Below are 26,825 nucleotides of genomic sequence, written 5' to 3'. Positions count from 1 at the left end.
TGGTTTACGAGATCTTAAGGGATGTACAAATAAAAGCCTAACACTATACAATTTTGTATTGCAGAAAAAAAAACTAGAAAAGAATTTTATCAATAAAAAAAGAAACTTACGGTCTATTAAAATCTTGGGCAGGAAAGTTGGTTCTGGATGTTGCTGTAAAACTAGAAGTTTCAAGACTGGCCGCTGCACCACCTTTACCCTGGTGCACACGCACATTCTCCTGATGGTAGGCATCACGGGCTGAGTATCCATCCCCTTCATGGTATTGGACAGAATAACCCATATTCATAGCCCGACCGTCTGATGTAATCGGATATCCCTCTTTTCGCAATGCAGTGTTGTTTTGTGGTTCTGCGCCGGGCTTATTCCATCCTGGTAGTGCAGCTGCGGCGGCTGGTTGTTTTGGTCCTGCACCTACATGTTCTTGTTGGGAGGGATGGGGTAAATTTTTTGAGTTTGGAGGAAACTGTTGATTTTGCCTGACAGGTTGTCCCATCAGAGAAGGTAAGGCTTGCTTCTGGTTGTTGCTCCCCGGAGCTTGCTGGCCATACGGTGGTTGTCTCTCAGGAGGTCCATCATAAGGTCTTTGCTGACCATGTCTTGAAGGCGGTTCACCATGCGGTCCTTGTTGACTAAATGGAGGTTGCCTTCCAGGAGGGCCAACATGAGGTCCTTCGCGTCCATGATGAGGTGGTCCAACATGAGGTCCTTCGCGTCCATGCTGAGGTGGTCCAACATGAGGTCCTTCGCGCCCATGCTGAGGTGGTCCAACATGAGGTCCTTCGCGCCCATGCTGAGGTGGTCCACCAGACTGCTCATGTCCATATTGATCATTCCTACCAGGTCCACGCCTTGGTGGAATATTCATTTGATCATCGTTATAATTCGAATTGTTTCGATTACCAAATCTTCCTCTATCCTGCCTAGCATCTTCTCGTCCTTGATAATGATCTGGTTCTCTACCATGATATGAATAGTCATCTTGTCGTTGGCCTCTTTGTTGATAATCATTATTCTGTCTGTTCTGACCCCGTTGGTCTTGTGAATAGTTGCCATAATCATTTTCCTCGTAATATTCATCATTGTTACCATAGTCTTGGTTAGAATTATAATTATATCCATCCTCATTATATTGTTGATTTCCTCCCTCATAATAATCGTCTTGATACCCATCCCCGCCATAATAATTATCCTCCTTATATCCTTGTCCCTGGTCCTCATCTTCATAGCCATAATCCTGCAATTTTCTTTCCATGCGCGAGGCAAACTCTTCATCGAGGTCTCTAACTTTAACATCCTGCTGCATGCTTCCTGATCTTCTATCCTGACTAGTGGATGGGATAGGTTCAGTTTTAACCAACCTTGCGTTATCAACTAACCCACGCGAGTCTCTATTGAAATCTCTAGGAGGTATGCGGTCTTGACTAGGCCTGCCAATACCTACATTATCCATCCTTCCAGAACTTCTATCTCTATCAGCCTCCCTGCTGTGGGGACGGTTATGAGCGCCTCCAAAGTTGTTGGCATTGTTGAAATATTCATTGTTACCCTCCTGTCTATCATAAGCATCATCCATTCTTTCTGGAGCTGAGGGCCCTGGATGAATGCCAAGCAGACCAATACCACCAATATTGCGGTTCGAACCACTTCTTTCTGGGCCTTTAAATTCATCCATTTGTTGGCTACCTCCTCTGAACCTATCAGAATCTTGTCTTTCGTCAAATCCACCTCTACCTCCTCTAAAGCCACCTCTAGCTCCGCCCCTTTCCCTATCAAATCCTGTTCTCTCCTCCCTATCATGATGAAATCTTCCCTCGTCTTGAAAGCCTGGTCTGTCGTCTCGTTCATTATTAAAATGATCTCTTTGTCCACCAAACCTGTCAAAATCACCATCTCTGTCATTGTCAAATCTAGAACCTCTGTTGTCTTTGAATCTGCCGCCTCTTTCTGCTTCAAACCTATTACCACCACGCCCTCCTCTGCCCCTTTCTTCGCCGAAACCACCCTGACCCCCTCTCCCTCCAAATCCATCGCCATAGCCTCTATCCTGCTCCTCTTTAACATCATATTCGTTCTTTACATCAAACCTGTCACGTCTACCTCCTTCATTATCTCTTCCTCCGTCCCACGCTCCGCGACCACGACCACTTGGACCTCCACGTGGCGGACCTTGATTCCAAACACCTCCACGAGAATTATTGTGAAAGTCCCTGTTATCTCCAAACTCATTCTTGACTCCAAAGTTGTTATCCATAGAATTGCGTCCGGCTGTGCTTCCACCCCTCTCCCAAGGATTAATCTCCCGCTTGATTCTCTGGTTGCCGGAATCTCTATCCCTGCTCCTTGACCTGCTGCGTTTCCTTGGCCTATCCCTGTCCCTGTCTCTTTCCCTGCTGCGATCTCTGGAACGCCTTCTATCATGTCGATTGCTTCTCGAGCGCTCCCTACTTTGAGATCTTCTTCTACTGCGATCTTTGCTTCGAGACCGTCTACGGGATGGCCCCTCAGCATTGCGGGATCTACTATCACTACGTCTACTAGAGTCTCTTTTAGAGCCAGAAGCTTCATGAGTACTGTTAGGTTGATTACTATTTGTTGCAATATTTGTCTCTTTTTTGACATTATTGTTGACAACAGGTTTAACATCAGGCTTTACGTCTGGTGCAGTTGACTTGTTGGCACCTTGTGAGGGTCCTCCACTTGATGCAGCTGGTTTGCTAGGTGTTGGAGTAGCTGGTGTCGGAGTTGGCGCTGGCGTTACAGTGGTTGATGTCAACTTTGCCGCCTTGTCTGGATTTACATGTCTGCCTGGCAGTGGCAGATTTTGTCGATTTCTCTTCATTTCATTTCTAGATTTAAATGCTTGAACACCACCCTGAACTTTCATTCCCGTTGACATGGCCTCTTGGTTGTACTTGGCCACCACAAGTTTAGAGTCCTGTGGCCCCAGCTCTGTGTACCACACCTCGGAGAAGTTGTTTGTCTCCTCGACGTCAGGGAGGACAAAGTTACACTTCATGTTGAGCACGGCGCTGTCAGGCACTTCCTTTCCCTCAATGGCCTCGCGTTCAGCAACACGGCGTCGGAATTCATCATCTGTAGGGACCACCACAACAGCCTGAACAATTAAAAAATTTAATCGTAGAACATACAGAAATAATAACATTGGTCAAAGAAATGGACATAACACAGGAACCATATAAACTTGAATTCCAAACCTTGGATTATTAGTTCTAGATACTACTCCTGGTACGTTATCTTTCATGATGTTAAGTAATACTAATATGGATAAAATCTTATACCTGACAATCAAAGCCACTAAAATCCCTCATCTTCTTGGCTCTTGCTGTTGGGTAAACATTTGTCTAAAATAGAGTTAAATTAAGATTACTTTCTTATTTATATGGTATTTATATTGAAATTTATAATTTAAGATAGACACTTTTTATTATGTGTAAAAGAACAGCAAAAATTTTTACCCACTCTCTAGATTTTTAACCTAACTTAAAATGAAATTTATAGGTATAAAAATTAAAAGGTCAGGGAGCTGTAAATCATAAATTAAGATTCATATTTTTCTGTTTACCTATCCTTGCAAGTAGTTAATGTATTTAAAGAACACCAATTGTTTGTAAATCTAATTCATTCAAATGTTTTTTATTGATTTCAAATTAAACTTATTAAATGAGAAAGTCATACCTGATCCAAAATATAATTTCTTCTTCGTTTGGCCGCAACTCCCAGCAGAATATTGAAACAATCCATGCACTTCTTAATGAGCACCTCCCACCTCCCATGATAGTTCCGCTTCCTGTTGAGTCCCTGCACCTTCATCTTCTCAATGAGGTTGTTGGTGCCCAGAATATTCCAGTTCTTGTCCTCGTTATCCTTTGCAAATTTCTCCGCCCAGAATGTTTTGCCAGCTCCGGGAAGGCCGACCATCATCAATACCTGGCAGTCGGATTTGCTGGGAGGCGGCACAGGACCCCGGACAAGGCCATCCTTAAGATCCAGCTGACCGATAGGGGTAAATCCTGTAAAGTTTATATTTTTAAAATTTCAACAATATGTAAAAAAAACCTTTGCTTATAAATATTTAATTAGTACTTACTATTAATTTTAAGTAACAGATAAATTTTTTACCTGGTAAAAGTGTTCGCATCGGTGCTGACATTTGACCAAAGTTGACTGTAAAATCTTGATTTTTGGTCAACACATGAGGAAATAAACCTTTGCCCTGAAACAAAATTTATCTATTAGCGCAAAAATTCAAGTTAGAAAATCAATTTAATATAAAACTGAGGTTTTCTAATAAAAAAAGGCAAAGTACCAATAGCCCCCCTCAAGTTTCAACCAAGGAAAAAATAATTTATACCTGTAACTCCTTTTTCTGGAATCTGAATGCCACTCCCTGATCCTTGCCATCCACAGTATACTTGATAAAACAGTTCTCTGATGACATATCCTAGAAATATAAAATGTTTTGTATTTCTTCTAATTGACATTAAAAGATAGAACAAAATAATTCAGTAGCCCCAAAATCTATATGTTATACAAATGTTTTGCTAAATTATTAATAACTAGCGGCTTCGCCCCTAGCCTCTAGGGGCATCGCCCTATGAAGTAATGGGAAGTCAACCCTCCTAAATAGAAATATTCAAAAAAAAATTATTCTTTGTTTAATTACTCTGTGGTAAAATTAAACCCAGCTTGTGCGTTTTATGCACAAAAATTTTAATTTGTACAAATTAAACCCAGGTTGTTTGCCGTATACACAAAAATTTCAATTCGTAAAAATTAAACCTAGGTTGTTCACATACACAAAAATTAAAATTAAAAAAAAATATGTAAATTTTTTTTTGGGGGGTGGGATTCGTTGGGGCTTCGCCCCATGTTGCAGTGGGGTTCCCCCACCCCAATTACTGGTTTTTGTTTACAAAAATTTTAAAAAATTAAAAATTTTGGAATGGGGATTTTTTATTTTTGGGGGGGTTGGGGTGTCCCACCCCCCAAGAAAATAGCTTAAAAACACCAGAGGACCAGTAGGTATATTCTTAGAAGGGTTGAGCCCAATTTGATCAACAGTTACTGAGATTTTACAAAAAGTGTAAAGAAAAATCTTTGGGGGGTGTTTTCTTTATTTTTTGGGGGGTTGGGGGTGTCCCACCCCCCAAGAAAATAGCCTAAAACCACCACAGGACCAGTAGGTACATTCCCTGAAGAGTAGAATCCGATCAGTTCAGTGGTTACTGAGATCTTAAGGGACGGACGGACAGACAGACGGTCAGACGGACAGACATCAAGCTACTTTGTATTATAGATAACTTGTGTGACTCCTGGACAAAATATAGCCCCCCCCCCCCCCCCCCCCAACTTGTAATTGTGTCCAGACACCTATTCTATTGCAGGATAAATATAAAATCATTGTCCAAAATATGTGAATAATATAGTCAACAAAAAAATTTGGGCATATATGTGTTTTACCTCAAATTGCCTAGCGAGCACAGAACACACCCCTCTCATTGGTTTAAAAAAGGGGGAGCGGGGTTCCGTTCTACACTAGGCACTTTGAGGGTAACTGCCGTTCTTTTTATTTATTATTCTTTGACTTTTTACATTCTTATTACTTACCAAATAAGCTCCAACCACAGAACCGACACCAAACAGAACTCCATAGTTTTTAAAGTTGCAATTTTCAGATATTTTAGCAGTGCCTCCATATCCATATGAATGTTTTATTTCTCCAAGCTGAAGGTTACTGCCAGACAAAGACCTTAATATGCAGTGACAAGATTAGTTTTCATAAAAACTTGGGTCTTTTGTAATTGAACAAAAGCTACTTTCCCTTTTGTGGGGGTAGATGTACAAACCCCATAGAATGACTAGAAACTTGTATAAGCAATCAACATGAAAAAGGCTAAGAAAAGCAAATTTATATAAAGTGTTACAGACACTTGGGACATTTTGAAGACCGCCGCTATTAAATTAAAGTACTTAACGACAACTTCATATGAAATTACATCATCTAAGTGCTTTTCTTTACATAGGGGGGGGGGGGGGGGGGGTAATGCAACGATCTCATAATCAATGATTAAATGGCACTTAAAATTCGAATTTCTATCTGAAATTTTGCATGAGTAATCATTGGTGGGTCTATTTTCCCTAAATCGAACAAAAAGTTGAAAAAGTAACGGCTAGCGGCTTAGGTTTGACGTTCAATATTTTGATAGAGATGGAAGGATTAGCACAATTTTATTTCAATTCTTAAATTAGTTGAATAGTTTGAAGTAGGTTTTATTTAGGATCGACACTACGAATATAGAATATTTGTATTTAATATAATTATGTAGTTGTCAATTTAAAAAGTGAAGGGTGTTCGTTCACTTCATTCAAGCTATCTCTTCTTTTTCCAAGAACTTTTTGAATAAAGCCAAATTGTAGATAAAGTGTATTTTTTTGTCAGAATGTATAAGAGAAACTGTAAATATTCAATGATGTTCTTTTATTGTAACGTTTTGTAATATTTTTGATTTTTTAGTAGCGAAGCTTCTCTATAATTTGAAATGTCCGTCTGTATGTATGTATGTCTGTCTGAAACGTTTTGGGGGAAACATGATTTTCTCAGCTCCTACAAAAGATAGAAGGCTGAAATTTTTTGACAACATTCCCATCAATAAGGAGCATAAATAAGTATACAACATCGTCAGCGGTCAGACTGCTTTTAAGCAGCTTTTAATTTTCAAAACTGATTTTCTTGGCTCCTGTAAATGAGAAAAGGCTGAAACTTCTTGTCAACATTTCCATCAACATGGAGTATAATTATGTATAAAACATCAATAGCAGTTGGACTGCTTTTAAGCAGCTTTTTGGCCGCTTTTATTTTTCAAAACGAATTTGGTCGGCACTTGTAAAAGAGAGAAGGCTGAAACTTCTTGTCAACAATCTTATTGATATGAAGCATTATTAAGTATAAAACATCAATATCGGTCAGACTGCTTTTAAGCAGCTTTTTATCCGCTTTTAATTTTCAAAACTGATTTGCTCGGCTCCTGTACAAGATAAAATGCTGAAACTTTTTGTCAAAATTCCTATTAATATGGAGCATAATTAAGTATAAAACATCAATAGCGGTCGGACTGCTTTTAAGCAGCTTAGAGCCGCTTTTATTTTTAAAACTGATTTTCTCGGCTTCTGTAAAAGATAGAAGGCTGAAACTTCTTGTCAACATTCCCAACAATATGAACCATAATTAAGTATTCCTCATCAATAGCGGCCAGACTGCTTCTAAACAGCTCTTTAACTGCTTTTACTTTTTGCAACAGATTTTCTCGGCTCCTATCTTTGGTAGTCTGATTGCTTTTAAGCTGCTTTTTGTTTTTAAAACTTTCAGATATAAACCCTAAGTTTCATGATTTTAAGTTTTTGCATATTTATCTCCTTCTTTTCTTTGTTATAACAGTTAATCAGCTCTATAAATTACATTGTCTGTTTGTCTATTTTATTATAGATTTTGTGCTTCTCTACTTATGGATGTTGTCATCCTTGTTTATTTCTTATGTGTAAAGTAAATTTTAATTACTCAAATATTAATACTAAAGGAACATGATATAATTTTTCTTAAAATATATTTCAGAGATACAACTTATATGAATTCTCATTCCTCATGCAGGATTTTGACTTGATGACACGCTTCTAACATAGACTATTTTAACGATGGGACACATCCAAGCTGTTGCAGAAAAGAATATATTTTGACAGGGAAAAATTTGTCGTCAATTTAGCTTTCTAATAACCTCATTTATTGGTCAGTTCGTTTATCCAAAGGGAGAGAAAACGATGGTGTAAAGGGGAGTGGAGTATCGCTAGTTTAGCCAGCTGTGAGCATCACTTTATAAAAGAACATGAAAACTGGTGCAATATCCAAGTACCTCATTTTGTTTCAGCAAATTAAATATATTATGAGACACATTTGATATATATCATCCACTATCAAAGCCAATGACCCTTGGATTTGGTCAGGGGCTGCTATTCAGCTAATCAATTCTAATAGAAAATGCCGCAAAATTTAATATTTTGTTGTAGTAAAGTTGGAGTAAAACCTAGGTATAAGGTATAACCAACAAGTAAAATCTAAAAAATATTTGGGGGGCAAATGGAGAGGTCGACAATTTTACGATGTGTTGCCCCCCAACGACAGCTGAAAACCAAGTATAGGTTTCTTGATTTTTTCGATTTAATTTCGTTATTGGTATAAGCTGAGTAAAACCTGTTTTTTACGTAACTGAAGAGGAGTGGGCAAAAAGGGGAGAAAAAAGAGAAGGGGGTTGTGGGGAAATTTTTATTTAGAATTGTTTGTCAGAATCACATTCATTGGACTTGGTAAACGGATGGTTAAAGCTAGGCAACAATATCCATAATCATTTTAGCGCTCTCACGCAAGATAGGGGCGTCTAAAAAGTATCATTGAGTTGTGTTGATTTGTACAATTAAAGAATCTATTGTTTATTGCATGTATATTGTAAGCCTATACAAACATTTGAACACAGGATACGTAATAGGACAATTAAAGCATCAATTGATTTTGTTCTTAATTTCAAAAGCCAAGCCAACAAAACTGATGTATAGTTTCCAAGACAATTTCTATCAAAAATAAAAAATAAAAATTTCAAGGTTTCAAACTGTTTTGATCCTAATGGAATGCAAATTGGCGAGTTAGGCAGGTTTTTAGTCCCAGGTAATTGTCAAGCAACTAAAAATTCAGACATATCAGGTTCAGTCTACTCTTATATAAAAGTATTAATTTGTTGAATAAAAATTCTAATAATCAAAAAATATGTTTGTTTATCTTTTTAGAATGGTAGACATTTTTTAAATATAAATAAATCTACCTAAAAAGTACAAAATAATGGCCGAAAAAGTCATCACACACACTTTTTGAAATCTTTATGCTCTAAAAAGCGCCATTGTTTTCAGAGATATTCAAAAACACCTTTTCTAAGTTTAATGTATATTTTTATAGAGAACAAGAACCTATAATTGTTTTTTTCCATATTCCTACTGGTTGTATCAGAAAATCGGAAAACTCAGTTTTTTCTGACTAACCCTGTATAAATAAACTAGCGACTTCGCCCCTAGCCTCTAGGGGCTTTGCTCCAAGAGGTGATCCAAAAAAAAATTAAGGCGAAATTCGTAAAAGGACCAAGGAAATCTTCAGCAAAAAAAAATTAGGGATTTTTTTGGGGGGCGGGGGGTGGTTGGGGGTGTCCCACCCTCAAGAAAATAGCCTAAAACCACAACAGGACCAGTAGATATATTTCCTGAAAGAGTGGAATCTGATCGGTTCAGTGGTTACCGAGATCTTAAGGGAAGGACGGACGGACATCATTCTACTTTGTATTATAGATTATAAAGAAAATGACTTTTGTTTCACACCAGTGAATTTATCATTATTGAAAACTTCACTTCAGTTTATAAATTCTTATTGTATTTTTCAAATTTATTTTATATATTTCTGATAAAAAATGTATTGTATAGCACTGAATTTTACTATACTTCGCGGAATCTTTTCAGTATTATACACATATCTTCAGTTCTTCCGACACTTCATTGTATCTGCTACACTCAACCCAGTTGGGTAATATATGTAGTGATAATAGAGATAATCTAGAGATATACTCTCTACCTAAATCAGCCAATAGATAAGCAGTGGAGGAACAACATGGTCATGTTATTGGTTGAAATTGTGCACAGATTTTGGTAGGAAAGGGCAAACATTTTTCATTTTTGTTCGCATAATGAGTCAGCTATAAAAAGGATAAAGGTTATATTATATCGTGTAAACATTTCTCCAATCGTGTAATATAAATCATATGACTAAACATTTATTATAAGTCGGCTATGAAAAGTAGAATTCCATAGAATAGAGCTAGCTTTAGGTAAATTATATCATTGAATAAAATCGTCGCCGGTATCCTTAGAAAGAATAGTGTATAATAAACAAAAATAAAGGTGTTCATCTGCCAGAATTTCCTTTTTAAATTGGACGAATTTTCGGGTTAGATGTACCATCCAGATATATTTTGTCTATTGCAGTGATACAAACAACACCAATATCAAAATTTGATTCAATAAAATAAATTGCAGTTTGTCAAGCCTCAATTATGGAAATAGAAAAAAAGTTTGGTTACAATTATAAGTAATATAGTAGAAATAAAACTACTAGAAATACTTACCATCCAACACGCAAAACATTCGGGTTTGTTTCATTCTCCAGGTGGGCCGTGGGCTTGTTTCTGTCTATTCTGACCTCAAAGCAGACCCTGCCCCTGGTGACCCCGTATGAGGCCCTAGCCCCAGCCCACATGTATCCAAACCCATCATTGGACATGGCCTCCGCGGAACAAAAGTCTGTAGGTTTGATCTTCAGGTTCAGATCAGAGCTGTCTGCAAAGTAGGGACAGATGTTGGTAAAATTGCATTTATTGTTTTTATTTTTATATATATCTTAAGTAAGTTAATAAAACAATCAATTTTAGAAAAAGTCTTTTTCTACCAGTTTAGATTACTTTTCTCTGCATATATCTGTTTTATTATCTCTACTTTTAAACTAAATAAATAATTTTCTTAGTTTGTTCTATACTCTGTCACTTTTGTATAAGTTAGAAACCCAACAACATACTAATGGCATTTTTAAATGCATTATAATACAAAAGTTACAAAAAGTCTGCTATTTTAAAACAAAACCCACCTACTTTTCTTAAAAATCTGTTTTAGCACATAAGATTTTTAATTGATCTATATTGTGTGCTGTTGAATTAGTGTAATTTGAATAGACGTATATCACTGATTTTTGCAAGATAATTACTTTTTTATCAGGTACAAATAAATAAAAAACTTACACCAGTCTAAAATACAAAGACTTTCATCATATTCAGGTTCATCTTCTCCAGGGGCTGCAGGCTTTCTGGGTCCTGTGGGCACAGGTTTATCACCTGGCCGTTTCGAGATACTTAGACTACCATCTGCCGCAGGTTTTGCGGCAAGGCTAGCTGCGGCGGCAGCTACGACGTTACTCGGTCCAGCAGCCGGAGAGGATGTTTCAACCTGATACAATAAGGGAATTGCAGTTTAGGGTACAAGACTTGCTAAATCTTTTTACAAGTTTGTAAGGTTCTTTTTTCTTCATAAAAGCGGTTGAATTACGAGAATTCTATTAGAACGAACACCATGCAAATTTGAAATCGATAGGACAATTCTAACATGTCTAAATTTACGAAAAAATCTATCTGTTCCAGACGTACGGACCGACCCTATTTATAGATAAGCTTCTGTTTTCAAGAGTGTAAACCCTCGGATTTTTGATTTATTATTATCAATAATTTTCATCCGCACAAGTTTTTATTCTGTTATCATTGTACATAAATTTCTGGTCCATAGTCTAGTCTTATCCATTGAGATCTCTGACTTGTAATGTGTAAACCAAGAGAGTACTTTTAGAGTCTAGATGGTTTTATGTTGCAATAGCTGCGCCAATTTACTTGTATCTCATACGTACTTGTCACGTCAAACAACCCAGAATAACTAAGGGGAGTTAAATCTCTCATTTTCCGTACAAACACCCGGGGTATTAGGTTAACTAACAACCATCAGACAACCAACTCTTTGATTGCACGACCTTCTCATAACTATTTATGTCGCGCACAATTTTAAAAGTCTTTAATTATGACACGGTGTCAGGCCGAGATTTGAACCTATCACCTCTCCAACGACAAGCAGATGCGGGTTTTACTTGAGAAATATATGAGAATATCCTATGCATATGACATTTAAATATTGACGCCGATTATTTGCAAATGTATTTTTCAAAATTCGTCTTACTAAATAGAACGATTTAAAATACTATGGTACAATATCAATAGAATGTTTTGTTTTGTGCAACTGAATTTATATTTTTTTAAATGGAAAAACATTGACCTCCGTTCATAATTGCATAGGCGGATGGAAGAGGTGAGTTATAAATATGAAGTTATTGAAAAGGGGGGGTGGTGGAGTGATCTTTACAAAAATATACAGCTGTACAACTTGAATACAATCTTAAAAGACGGAAATATGGAATAACAGAGCACCTTTGCTACCAATTTTTTTAAATAAAAACTTAGTAGCAAATACTTCAGAGATAGGAGTTACTGGGCTGTTTATTACACAAGTCACAAAAGTTTTCTAATTCGTTTGTTATACAACTTTGGGGACTTTCGTGAATTTTAAAAGGTTGGTTTATTAAGTTGAGTGTTCAAACGTTTTAACCAATAATTTTACGCTACATTGGGGATGTAAATAAATTTACCGGCCATTGTCCTATCCCTTTAGATCCCTGCAAATACTAGCTCAAATTAATATATGGCTATCCCATGTCAGATAACGTTTTGGCTTACCTTGGGAGTAGCTGGTGCTTCTTTCTTTGCCGGGCCAGGACCTCTGTCCTCTATATTTCTATGCTGTCCACCACGTCCACCCCTGTTACCACGTCCCCGATTAAAATCACCACCACCCCGATTAAAATCACCTCGACCGCGATTAAAATCACCTCCATGATTAAAATCTCCCCTGCCCCTTCCTCCAGGTGGCCTAAAGCCGCCTTGGTGTGGCATTCTCCCGCCACCACCACCCATATTAAATCCACCTCTCATCATATTGCCACCTCCACCGCGGGGCATGCCAAAATCACCCATCATAGGAAATCTTGGGCCCCCAAAACCGCCGCCGCCGCCCCGCCCCCTAAAGTTAGGGAACATTTTTTGCCAATGTCTGTACTAGCTTCTTGAATTATCTTCGTTTTTTTGTTGAATTTTATTTTCTGTCTGTGGGCTGTTTTGATTTCTTGTCTTCTAAAAAGAATTCCCATGTTGAAAGAAAAAAAAATAAATTATGTGAAATTATACTATAGACTTTGTAAAAATTCTCTTTATTGAAACGCCATAAGAACATAATTTTCAAATACTTCTAATCCTATTATATAAAGCAGTAAGGGTTTTTTATTTGTAGCTTAAGATGTCAATAACTACTGAACTGATTGGGTTCTCTACTTTTAGTAAGCTTAACATAGGTCCGATAGTGATTCTAATTAAAAATTAAAATCGGACAATAAACACCTAAGATATATGGAATTTTGTTGTATATGACAAAGCTGGCTAAAATTAAAAAAAAAAATGGTTCAAAAATGTATTTTTTATTCTTAATAATAATCTGGCTAAGACAGATACTCTACAGTGATATTTTTATGAATAACTTTAAAAAAAAACATATTATTTGGTTTTTTTTTAAATAGTAAAGAACGAATTAAAAAAGACTTTTCTATAATTAGGATCGGTCCGTCCATAACGGTTGGCTCTTTTCGTTAATTTAAACAGATAAAATTGTCTCATCAATATCAAACTTTGCATGATGATTCCTATTGCAGTTGGGTACGACTTAGAATACGCAGCAACTCTATAAACGTTATCAGAAGTCCGATTTATCTAATTTTTTTAATATTGATTTTTACAACAACAAGGTACAATCTTTAAGCGAAGCATCTTTAAAATCAAGTCCTAAATAAATATCATAGTATCATCTTTAACAGTATCATGTATTCAATGTACTTTTGCAACAAACTTATTTACAATTTTGTTTAGTCTTAAGCATTAATATTCTACTATCTGACACTCTACAAGTTTTAATGGTCGTTTGTCCTTCCATTTCAGAGCGTTGCTTTTATGGATGTTGTTATCCTTGTTAGTCATTAATTACAGATCATATAGTTTAATACAGAATATAATACCCAACTTGTTAAATATTTTCTTTTCATTTTAACTCTTAATTGTTCTTTTCTCTATTTAGTTCATATTTGAACCTGTCAAATTGTTAAGATTTTCTAATTATGATATTTAAGACTAGCGGCTACGCCCCTAGAGGCCTCTAGGGCACTTGATGAGTGGAGAGTCGAATTTGACAACCCAATTTCTTTTTTTAGATTATAAAAGAAAAAGAAAAAAAATTTGGGGGTGCGAAATTTTTTTTTTTAACTTCATTTTTAATTTTAGTAAAAAAAATTAATTTTTTTAAATTTTTTTTTGGGGGGGGGATTTTTAATTTTTTGGGGGGGTTGGGGGTGTCTCACCCCTTAAGAAAATAGTTATAAACCTTCACGGGACCTATGAGAAGCTACCCTGTTAAGGAGAACCTGATCGGTTCAGCGGTTAGCGAGATCCTTCGGTACAAACATACGGATGATACATACAGACAAACACACAGACAAACTTCCTATTACTTTTATTATACTAGTCCCCAAAGTTTTATAATAACTTTACTTATTCGTTGGCATAACAACTTTGGAGACTTTAGTAAATTTGGGTTGTTCATAAAGTTGAGTGATCAAACGTTTTTTCAACCACCAATTTTTATCTACAGAAGGGATAATTTTGTGAATCATTATTGGGGATGTACATCAATTTACCGGCCATCGTATTATTCCTTTAGAACCCTGAAGGTTGTCCGATTTTTATATATTCTACGTATAAACTATTGTAAACATCCAAAGGTAGCGAAGCACAAAAACATGGAATTGACTAATGGACAAAATTAATCAAGCAAATGTTCAGTGATCATAAAAAAGAGTGGAAAAATAGATAGAAGGACACAAGAATAGAAAAAATGGGAATGATAGAAAATAACGTAAACTTTAAAAAATATTTACAGCTTTTTGTTTTGCATGACCCATGGACTGGCAGACAAAGAAAGTTGTATACTATTTCTTTTTTGCAAATGAGACCTTCACAAAAAGAATTAGAAATCTATCTTCAATAGCAGAGAAAATCAACAATAGGTGAAAAGTAAAAAAAAGCTGCTTTCATCTATGAACACAAAATCACTTAAAACCAAATTACTTTTAAAGCTTTTACTCACTAAAATTTCGAAATTCAGGTGTGTGGAAAACAATAAATAAGAGCGACTAAAAGATGCTATAAAACAGTCGGACTCATATGGAATATGGATCACAGTGCATTCGAAGGTGCTTTGACTTTAGTGTCAGAACCTAAATTGGGACATAGTGCATTTCATTACCTTAGGTTAGGTAACTTTATTTCACTTTTCAATAAAATCTAAAATGCAGCGGTTTTTGAGAAAATTAGATTTAAAAATTTCAAGTTTCACCCACTAAGAGTTATCGCACAATCATGATAAGAAAAGCAAAGATAATTTATTTAAAATTTTGAACTTTGCTTTTATAAAGTCAGTCATAAAACCTCTCTATATATGATTTATTTAAGGCTGAATTTCCGTGACCTTAGCAAAGCAATTGATAAAAATGGCCATTAATTAACTCACTTCAGGAGTGGTTTTATGAAAAACTTTATAAAAGCAAAGTTGTTAAAAATTTTAAATAAATAATCTTTGCTTTTCTTGTCATGATTATGCGGTAACTCCTAGTGGGTGAAAATTGAACTTGAAATTTTCAAATTTAATTTTCTGAAAAACCGCTGCATTTTAGATTTTATTGAAAAGTGAAATGAAGTTACCTAACCTAGGGTAATGAAATGCACTATGTCCCAATTTAGGTTCTGACACAAAAGTCAAAGCACCTTCATTTGCACTGTGGGATGTTTTCTATAATACAAAGTAGAATATATCTATCTGTCTGTCTGTTTGTAATGAAGGATCTCGCTAACCGCTGAACCGATCGGGTTCTCCTTAACAGAGTGGCTTCTCATAGGTCCTGGGAAAGTTTATAACTATTTTTTGGGAGGGTACCACTACCTTCCCAAAAGAAATCGCCCCTAGAAAAAATTACCCCCCTCAAAATAGATTTTTTTTTACTTTTTCTTTTAAAACCTAAATTAAGAAATTGGGTTATCCAATTCAATTCCCCCCTCCTCAAGTGCCCCTAGAGGCTTCTAGGGGGCGTAGCAGCTAGTCTATAATACAAAGTAGAACGATGTCTATCTGTCCGTCTGAAGCTTAAGATCTCGGTAACCACTTAGCTGATTGGATTCTACTTTTCCTGTGGTGGTTTCAAGATATTTTCTTGGGGGATGGGACACCCCAAATCTCCAAAAAATAAAAATCCTCCAATTCCTTTTTTTAGGTAGGCTAGGTAGGGCTAGGCATCAGCCTGTAGCAGAGCCTATTTTTTTAAAACAAATTCTATACAGGAGGGTAGACTTCCCCTTACCTCATAGGGCGAAGCCCCTAGAGGCTAGGGACGAAGCCGCTAGTAATTTGAAATAAAACTCATAAAAATGGAAATGTTAACCAAAAAAATCTGAGATCTAGCTTTAAAAGCAACTAATAAAATCAAATTTTCCACATGGCGTCTCGAAATGACAAATAACGGAGAAACTGTCAGTCAATTAGAGAGAAGTTTCGCTACTGAAAACAATGACGGGGGATATACGAATGAGTGCGCGCTCATATCTACATATTGCTAAGCAAGTTACAATAATATTCTCTTCTCTTTTTAAGTATATTTTTCTTCAAACAAGGATGACAACATCCATAAAAGCGAAGCTCTGAAACGGTAGGACAAACGGACATTAACACTTGTATAATGTAAGAACTGAATAATCAGAATGCGAATGTATAAGAGTCAAAGCAAAATTGTAAGTAAATTTGTTGAAAAACTGCTTGATACAGAATAATGTTTATGGACATAATTACATTTTTAGGACTTGATTATAGAGTTGCTTCGCTTATAATATTGTACTTTGTTGTCCCAGGAATCAGTATACCAAAAATCAGACAAATCGGATAATTAGGCCACATACAAATTTGTTGTTAAAAATGTAAAAAAATCAACATGTTTAAAATGGACGTACGGACATTTTGGTAATGATTATAGAGTTGCTACGCTTTCTAAATCGTACCTTACTACTAAAGGAATCACCATGCAAAATTTGAAATCGATAGGACAATTCTAACATGCCTAAATTAACGAAAAAAGCTATTTAAAAAACTAAAACAAGCAACATGTTTAAAATGGACGTACGGACATTTTGATAATGATTATAGAGTTGCTACGCTTTCTAAATCGTACCTAACTACTAAAGGAATCACCATGCAAAATTTGAAATCAATAGGACAATTCTAACATGTCTAAATTAACGAAAAAAGCTATCCGTTACGGACGGACGGACCGACCCTAATTATAGAAAAGCTTCGCTTTTAAAAATCTTTACTGGTATTGGGCGTAATAGTCTTTATTTTTAATTTTGGCTTTTTACAAAAAATATATCAGACATATTGTATCTGCTCTTTTAGTTCAAACTCTGACTGGTGAATCTTAATAATAAGATCCAGTTATAAAGGCGATGCTTTTATATAAATAGGAAAGGTCCGTCTGTAACGGATAGCATGATAATTCCTGTCATTGTTAGGTACAATTTAAATAGCGTAGATGCTCTATATTTGTTAGCAGGAAGTCCGTTGGAAACATTTTGTTTTTAAGTTTTTTGATAACAATTTTATGATAAAATAATCATAATCATCTATTTTTTCAATAATGATTCCCAGAACAACAAAGTACAATGTTTAAGCGAAGCATCTCTATAATTTAGTCATAAAAATGTAAGTATGTATCCTGAATTTGCAGCTTTGCAAAAAAAATGTATATACCTACTTAAAATTTATTTGGAAGGGAGGATTTTTTGTCTGGGTGAGATTTCCCTTAGGAGGGTGGGCATACCCTCTCCCAAAATAATTATAAACCATCCCAGGACTTTTAAGAAGCTACATTGTAAAAAATACATTTTCGGTTCAGCGGTTAGCGAGATCCCTCGGCACATACAGCACGCACAGGTCCAGTTACTTTATTATAAGAGTACATTTATATACTGCACAATAAGTTCGTACACTTCAACATGTTTGAATGTTTGATAGTCAGAATTTCGATTTTGTGGATGTTGTCAATCATGTTAGAAAAGGTATTAGTTCTAGAATCCTTTCCAGAAAGCCCGTATATTTATTTTAACATGTTTATTCTTTACTTTTTTACATGATCGTAGTTATTTATCGCATCATAATATAGACAGCTTTCCGCGGATATTAAAAGGAATTAGAGTAATATTAAAACCAGTTATATTAATCCCGAGGTGCCCAAATATCGAGTGGAATCTTAGCCATACTGAAAAAGCATGTATAGTATCGTATTTCAGACAATTTTCCATAAATATCAAAATAAACAATAGTTTTTTTAGCCCGAACTTTGGGCACCTCGGGATTAATATAACTGGTTTTAATATTACTCTAATTCCTTTTAATATCCGCGGAAAGCTGTCTATATTATGATGCGATAAATAACTACGATCATGTAAAAAAGTAAAGAATAAACATGTTAAAATAAATATACATTTTGTACTAAGTTAAAAGCAAAGTATTTATATGATAAAACATTAAGAATTAATTCTTAATAATCAATTTTGCTATAGATCCAAATGGAATTTATTTTGTTCAGTTTCTATCGCATTCTCCAGTATTAAAAAGCGATGCCACTTTATTTTCAAGTTGTTGGTTTGTCCGCACAGTCCACTCGAAGCGACAGTAAGAGAAAAAAAATTTCCCAGACATAAGGCCAACTGTTTCGAAAATGTCCCAATGAACATATAAATTTAGTGGAAAAACGAAAATCTTAAAATGAGGCCTTTTTGAGAAAATTAGATTTGAAAATTTCAAGTTCAATTTTCATCCCCTAGGAGTTACCGCCAATTCATGGCAAGAAAAGCAAAGATTATTTATTTAAAATTTTGAATAAGTTTGCTTTTGTCAAGTTCTTCATAAAACCACTCCTGAAGGGAGTTAATTAATGGCCATTTTTATCAGTTGCTTTGCTAAGGTCACGGAAATTCAGCCTTAAATAAATCATATATAGAGGTTTTATGAAAGACTTCATAAAAGCAAAGTTGTTCAAAATTTTAAATAAATAATCTTTGCTTTTCTTGTCATGATTATGCGGTAACTCCTAGGGGGTGAAAATTGAACTTGAAATTTTCAAATCTAATTTTCTCAGAAAGGCCTCGTTTTAAGATTTCAAGTCTTTTATACTAAATTTATATGTTCATTGGGACATTTTAGAAACAGTTGGCCTTATGTCTGGGAAATTTTTTTTCTCTTACTGTCGCTTCGAGTGGACTGTGTCCGACTTTCTTAAATTATTGAGCTCCCCTTTTATCAATGTTTGTCGTCCTTGTTTATAATTTATTTTTGTGATTATAAACTAAACGATGACTCAAGGGCGGGGGAGTTGACTTTCCTCCCTATTTTTTTTCTATTGACGAAGTAAAGGAAATCCTTCGGTACACATAGACAGACAAAGATCCTTTTATTTTATTATAAGGATTATCTAAATTAATAATTAAGATAATGGATGTAACAGGTGAGGCAGGACTTCCTGATTTAATTTTTAGGGGGGGGGGGCGGGGGGTGAGTATTGACAGAACCCATTTATTATTTAAACGCTCTTCATCAAAAATAAGATAAATGTTAAACTTTTTCCAAAAGGCATAAAAAAGGATGACAACATAAAAGCGAAGATCTGAAAAGTAGGGGAAATGGACATTAACACTTGTATAGTCAGAACTGGAACCTAGTAATAGTGTCTATATTTTTACCTTCGTAACGTAACAAAAATCCATCTCTTTTTTAGGGGTTTCCTTTCCCACCTCCCCTCTCTTTCTTCGACTTTTGTTACGTCACAAAGATAACAAGTTAGACACTATTACTAGGTTCTCAGAACTGAATAATCAGAATATAAATGTATAAGAGTTGAAGAAAAAATTGTGAGTAAATTTGTTGAAAAACTGCTTGATATAGGATAATGTTTTTGGACATTCTTACATGTTTAGGACTTGATATAGAGTTGCTTCGCTTATAATATAGTACTTTAATGTCCAAGGAATGAGTTTACCAAAAATCAGATCAATCGGATAATTATATCACATAATTTTTTTGTTAAAAAAGTAAAAAAATCAACATGTTTAAAATGGACGTACGGACATTCTGGTGATGATTTTAGAGTTGCTTCGCTTTCTAGATCGTAACTACTCCAGGAATCACCATGCAAAGTTTGAAATCGAAAGGACAATTCTAAGATGCCTAAATTAACGAAAAAAGCTATCCGTTCCGAACGGACCAACCCTAATTATAGAAAATCTTCGCTTTTAAATAAATTTAAAAGGACAATTTCCTCCAATAATAAACCTTTCGAATAATTTGTTGGTTGGTATTAAGGCTAGACTTTTTTTCTTTACAAATATAATAATGATAATGCCGTGATAAAGAGAACAGCAACGTATTATACAGTGAGACATCCACAATTGAAATATTGTTGATTGCAGGCTGTGGGTTATATTTAAGTAAAACTAATCCAAAAGTCTAACTTAGTCATTGCAGTGTTAATCTATCATTAAAATAATTAGGTGCGGAGTATGGTTTTTTTTCAACTGAAATGTTGATTTTCGTTGCTAAGCTATTTATGGACAAAACTGGTCTTGTTGTCATGCGTGTAGATTTAAATTGACATTCTGCTAAAGTTCAACTTAAACATCTTTAAACTTTACAAAAATTAATCTTTAATCTATTCCAATGGTACTTTATCGAAGGGTATCGATTTGAAACCAACACAAAGGAAATCCGCTAAAAATGCACTGAAATTTTCCTTGCCAATTGCTTCAATTTGGTACAATATGGGACAAAACGGCGATGAAATAATTAAAATCTCATAAATTTATTTTTATTTGCAATGAGATATCCCGGTTTCGGCGGCACTGACGCTGTTATTCAATATTTATAGTTCCAAATTTCATGCAATCACCAGGATAAGTAACATTGCCGTATCTCTTCTCGAGTTTCTTTGTGCTTGTTACTAAAAGTGGCACATCCGTCCTTCCCCTAACCCCTCACCAATCAGAGGTAATAATAGATCTATTATTACTTGGATCTTACACCAAAGAGGGGGGCATGTTTCTGGTAGAATCCGTAAAGGTGTGTGTTTTAAGGCTTAAAAATATTAGTAGAACAATAATATTCACTAAATATGTGTATTTCTTATTGTAAAGAACTAGAAAAATTTCTTTTTTTAAAAGTTAACATAAATTTTTATCGTTCTACTACTGTTTTTAACTTATAACACATAACCTTTACGGATTCTATCAGAAACCTACCCATCTCTTTATCATGTTTCCCACTTTATCCCATTTCCTCCTACTGGATCAACAAACTGGCCAATAAACGAGTTATATGTTTGAAGCTAAATTTACGACAATCTAATTTATTCTTTTATAATATCCACGTATATTCTACGCACATAGAAAACGAGTGGATAGTTGTTTGTCTAAAAACTTCTCAGTATTTTTATAAATCTTATTTTATAAATATAAATACTATATTCCACATTTCGTTATGCACTGACGGACTAACATGTAACGTTTATCTTTTGAGTAGATTTTTGTTGCTTAGGGCCTTCTGAAGTTAAGAATAGTTATTTCTCGCATCGTATTATAAACGGTTTCCGCGGATATAGAATGTACAATTATAAGATTAAAACTAGGTGCCGACGGCACCACGGGGCCAAAAAAACTAGTTTTAATCTTATGATTGTACATTTTTATATTCGTAGAAAACTGGATATAATACGATGCTAGACATAGTTTTTTCGTATGGATGAGAACCGGTTCCTGTCCACCGGATTCGAATGAATACGAGAAAAATCTTTAAAACAACCACTGACTCGATCACAATCACACAGTTATCAAATTAGTATAATTCTATTAAACTATTGACAAACGACGAACGGACAAAATGTGTTGTAGAGTAGTTTTGTATAAAAATTTCTTAGGTGACAGTTGATTAAATCAAGTTTCTATACAAAAAGTAATTTAACAAGTAAATATGGTTTTAAAGTGTTTCAGCTAAATTTTTCGTCAAAAATCCGTCGAAACCTAAATTTAGGCAAAGTTATTAAAAAAAAAGAATTAGTATTTCCTATAAAACAAGGATGGCAACATCCATAAAAGCGAAGCACTGAAACGGTAGGACAAACGGACATTAACACTTGTATAGTGTCTAAACTGAATCATCAGAATATAAAAGTATAAGAGTCGAAGCAAAATTGTAAGTAAATTTGCTTATAAAAGGGGGACGTAACTGAAGCTTTTTTGATGCAGGGGGGGGGGGGGGGGTTTTCTCAGGAACCACTTGATGAACCGTGTAAATTTTTTGGACTTAAGCTTTTATGGGTATGAACATCTTATGGTTTCAAAGTCAACCCCCTACCCCCACCCCCTAGCCCCACAGGGCTCAAAAACCCCCTAAAAATGAACCTAACCTTAATTTTCTCAGAAACCATTTGACCAATAGGGATGATTTCTTAAACTTAAGCTTTTATGGTTATAATAGTTATTTATCATATTTTCGTAATATTGTGAATGCTAGAATAGTTATTTCTCGTATCGTATTATAAACGGCTTTCCGCGGATATAGAATGTACAATTATAAGATTAAAACTAGTTTTTTTTAGCCCCGAGGTGCCGAAGGCAACGGCTAAAAAAACTGGTTTTAATCTTATGATTGTACATTTCTATATTCGTAGAAAACTGGATATAATACGATGCAAGACATAGTTTTTTCGTATGGATGAGAACCGGTTCCTATCCACCGGATTCGAATGAATACGAGAAAGGATATTAAAATTATTTCAACAATTTTGGTCATGTGATCAAAATTTGAATTTTCCTTCTACTATTGCCCCCTCTGGGGGCGAAGTAGGTGGAAATTTAAATTTTTGTCACTTGACCTTAATATTGGTGAAATAATTTTGAATGACCTTTCTTGTATAAGCAATATTAATAAAATATGATACTTGGTTTTGTCTCATTCTCTATCTTTTTCTTAAATTCAAAAAAGTCTATCAAAAAATTTACATCATCTAAGGGTGAACAATAAATATCTCTGTCTATTTTTCTCTATATTTCTTCCCCCTCCCCCACTTTTCTGTCTATTTCCTTCTCTCTCTCCTCCTCTTTTGTACGTTCATTTATACAATAGAGATAACCTAGAGACAGCACAAGGGAATTTTGTTTACATTATGTATCAGCTATAAATTGTTGAATATCTTAGGTTAAAGCTTTCCTTGGGTGAAATATTTGAAGAAAATATTTCTTCCATCATATAATGTGAAGTTTATGACACAACATATAATAAGTTAGTTATAAATAATTTAATTTCTCATAATAAAGTTATCTTTCTAAAAATTATATCATTGCAAAATTTAGTTGCAAATAATGTTGCCTATACACTAGTAAAATGTAGGTTTTTTAGCCAAAAAGATGAATACTCAGGAAATTCGACCTGTTATCATTTATTTATACCTAAATAGAGAGCCCCACGTCTTTATTTAAATCATAAGTGCATAGCCTAATTTTTTTCATATTTTTTATATTTTATACCTAATAAAACCCTCTATTTTCCAAAAATCTAACATCATTTCAACAAGTTTTATTCATTTATTTTATATGAAGTTCTTTTAAATCCACAATAATATTTGTTTTGTATAGAAATACATTTAATAAACTAAGATGGCATTCAAAATTTTAAAAAAAATTCAAAGTATATGAAGATTTCAACTAAATTATAATAGCAATTCTCATACTGGAATAGGTCACTAGGACAAACAAACATTAACACTTACAGAATAATCTTATATATATAAATGTCTAAAAGTTGAAACAAAATTGAGTAAATTTGTTGAAAATCTTGACGTAAGGACATTCTGGTAACAACATTACAGTTGCTACGGTTTCTAAGTTATACCTACCAAAGCTAAACTACTACAGGAATCACCATGGAAAGTTTGAAATCGATAAGACAATTCTAACATGTCTAAATTAACGGGAAAAGCTCTGGACGGACCGACCCTAATTTAGAAAAGTTTCACTTTTAATAAATACATCACTTTAAATTTATAATTTATAATTACAAATATGTTTTACAATAATTACAAAGACAGGTTGGTTCCTTCAGATTTATAAAATCTAAGCCTTCCTTTGCACCAGATTTTACAAGCTTAATTTTCACTATATCTTGGCAATTCTTGTCTTCTTCCACAAGCTACACAAATTATTTTTCGAGCTTTTAAATGATCTATTGCAAAATATGGTAGTTTGATATTAATGAATCAATCACACTAAGTATGAATTTTATTACTAATAAGCTTCCCGGATTTTTCATTTTTTGACTCGTGGATTTTTTTTATAAATTACTTATGTTAAAAACATGAATTTATCCCTTTTTCCAAGAAAAAAATATACTCAAGTTCGAATGCAGTTTATTTTTTAGGCTATGCACTTATGATTTAAACAAAGACGTGGGGCCCTCTATATAGGTATAAATAATTGATATCAGGTCGAATTTCCAGAGTATTCTTCTTTTTGACTAAAAAACCTATATTTTACTAGTGTATAGGGCTGTATTTCATATACAACAAAAAGTGAACAAAGGTTTCTTTTTAAGAAAAAAATGGGGTCAGATTGACCATCTATGTCTAATGTTTATACCCACATCAAGTATTAAATTATAACAATGTACAGTAGAGTGGATCAATTTTGGACATTGAATTTGTAATCAACATCTACAGTTTAAACGTCATATAAGAAACCTAAATATAAAAAATTGATTTTGTGCTTGAGGGGAAATGGGGGGAAGGTGTTTCCATGCATTAAAAATTTTAGAAGTTTATTCTGGAGGTGCAACTTTTTTTCTTTCAAAGTATTGCTTTATGCATCTTTTTGAATTTGTCTTGTTGATTAATATAAGAATATCAAATTGGTTTTAAAAAATATTCATCCAAGCATGAAAAATCTTAAATTAAAAGTAAAATCTCTTGGTTTTTTAATTTATTTATGGATTTTTCTTGCTAGGATCAATAGTTTTAAAAACAGATTTTTTATTCTTATTCTACTCTTCAAGACAAAATTGGGAAGGTGCATAAAGCTATACTTTGAAAGAAAAATAATTGCCCCCCCCCCCAAAAAAAAAAAAAAAAAATTCTCCCCACAAGTGTCTTTCTAAAAGTTTACATGCATCAGTGAGCCTCCCCATTATTTAAAATATTTTCTTTTCATTTTTTGGTCTCTTATATGATGTTCAGATAGAAAGTGTATGTAGCACATTTAAAATTAGAAAATCATTGAAAATCAAGCCACTCTAATGTACAGCATTTATTTCTTCAATTCCACAGTACAAAATTATTCCTGTATTTAAATTCAACATATCATATAGGAAAAAATATTCTTGTATTTAAAATTAAAACTCATGTTGGAATTTTTTTTACAATTTTTAAATCTTTTAATAATGTACAGCAAATTATTTCCTTTTTATCTCATGTTTTGAAATTTATAAGATAGTTAGAATGAATTACAGAAATAATGAAAGATTTAAAGAAGAGAGCGTCAGGGGGGGGGGGGGGGTTGAGGGGGGTCCCCCCTCAGAAAAAGCTTGGGCTTAAATCTTCAACAAATAAAGAAAACAAAATCATTTTAAAAATTTCTTTTTTATGTTAAATATTATTATTTTTGTGACACTTGATTTTGAATGACAAAAAATGTTGAAATAAATATTACCCACTGTATGAAATGTTAAATTAGAAATCAATAATGATGTTGGAAAATTTATTCTCATTTTATACTCTGAAAAAAGGAATTGACAAAAAATAATAATTTTTATTCCAAACTTTTAAAACAGCATGCCTATTTCTTATTGGTTGACACTCGAATTAAAATAAAATAATGAATATTATTTCAAGACCAGAAATAAATTTGAAATAAATAATTTTCTTTCCCCTATATTTTTTATTCCAAAATGCCAAGAATTAATTTTTAAATAAAATAATTTTCTTTCCAATATTTTTATTCCTTTTTCTTATTGGACATCATTTTGTGTCCAATGAGAGACTAGTGTTTAAATATTTTAAAGCTTATTACAGCATTTATTTTGAATATGATAATAGCAACATTCTCACATTAAATGTGATAAACTAACTTCTAGTTTAAAAGTTACTCCAATGCCACCAACCCCTAACCCTCCGGGGCTCAAAAAAACCCTAAAAATGAACCTAACCTTAATTTTCTCAGAAACCATTCGACCAATAGAGATGATTTCTTAAACCTAAGCTTTTATGGTTATAATCGAAATGTCCGGCCTTAGACCGCTGTGCCGGAGGGCTAGGGGTTGGCAGCAGGGGGGTGACTTCTAAACTAGAAGTTAGTTTATAACTATAAAAGCTTAAGTTTAAGAAATCATCCCTATTGGTCAAATGGTTTCTGATAAAATTAAGGTTAGGTTCATTTTTAGGGGGTTTTTGAGCCCCGTGGGGCTAGGGGTAGGGGATTGACTTTGAAACCATAAGATGTTCATACCCATAAAAGCTTAAGTCCAAAAAATTTACACGGTTCATCAAGTGGTTCCTGAGAAACCCCCCCCCCCCCCAGCATCAAAAAAGTTTCAGTTACGTCCCCCTTATATTATAGAGTTGCTACGCTTTCTAAATCGTACCTAACTACCACAGGAATCATCATGCAAAGTTTGAAACCGATAGGACAATTCTAACATGCCTAAATTAACGAATAAAAGCTATCTATCTCGGACGGACGTACGGAACTACCCTAATTATAGAAAAGCTTCGCTTTTAAAAATCACCATGGGCCGGGCTTAGATTCTCCATTAGGGAAGCTCCACATAGATCATAGGCGTGAAAGGTTATTGAATAAAGTTTTATATTTTAAACTAGAGTTGGCTCGATATAA

The 26,825-nt window shown here is 34.3% G+C and overlaps 1 protein-coding gene across 2 annotated transcripts in view; it reads right to left on the bottom strand.

The window, feature by feature from the left end:
• LOC145316101 (uncharacterized) overlaps positions 1–26,825 on the bottom strand; it is a 38,354-nt gene that overhangs the window by 725 nt on the left and 10,804 nt on the right. Inside the window, exons 2-10 of one of the 2 annotated variants that reach the window (XM_080156404.1) lie at positions 12,432–12,884; positions 10,899–11,103; positions 10,233–10,443; positions 5,632–5,773; positions 4,376–4,465; positions 4,144–4,237; positions 3,700–4,034; positions 3,303–3,365; positions 111–3,118 (exon numbers count right to left, since the gene is read on the bottom strand). In XM_080156404.1, coding sequence (XP_080012530.1) covers positions 111–3,118; positions 3,303–3,365; positions 3,700–4,034; positions 4,144–4,237; positions 4,376–4,465; positions 5,632–5,773; positions 10,233–10,443; positions 10,899–11,103; positions 12,432–12,791 — 4,508 coding nt within the window. In that variant the 5' untranslated portion in view covers positions 12,792–12,884. The remainder of the gene's footprint in view (positions 1–110; positions 3,119–3,302; positions 3,366–3,699; positions 4,035–4,143; positions 4,238–4,375; positions 4,466–5,631; positions 5,774–10,232; positions 10,444–10,898; positions 11,104–12,431; positions 12,885–26,825) is intronic. The other variant, XM_080156405.1, reaches the window with a different exon arrangement.

This window comes from Acartia tonsa, chromosome 4, assembly GCF_053477335.1.
Source record: "Acartia tonsa isolate MP-2025a chromosome 4, ASM5347733v1, whole genome shotgun sequence".
Taxonomy (NCBI): domain Eukaryota; kingdom Metazoa; phylum Arthropoda; class Copepoda; order Calanoida; family Acartiidae; genus Acartia; species Acartia tonsa.
Note: the sequence above shows the minus strand (reverse complement) of the source record. Positions and strands in the feature narration are given on the sequence as shown.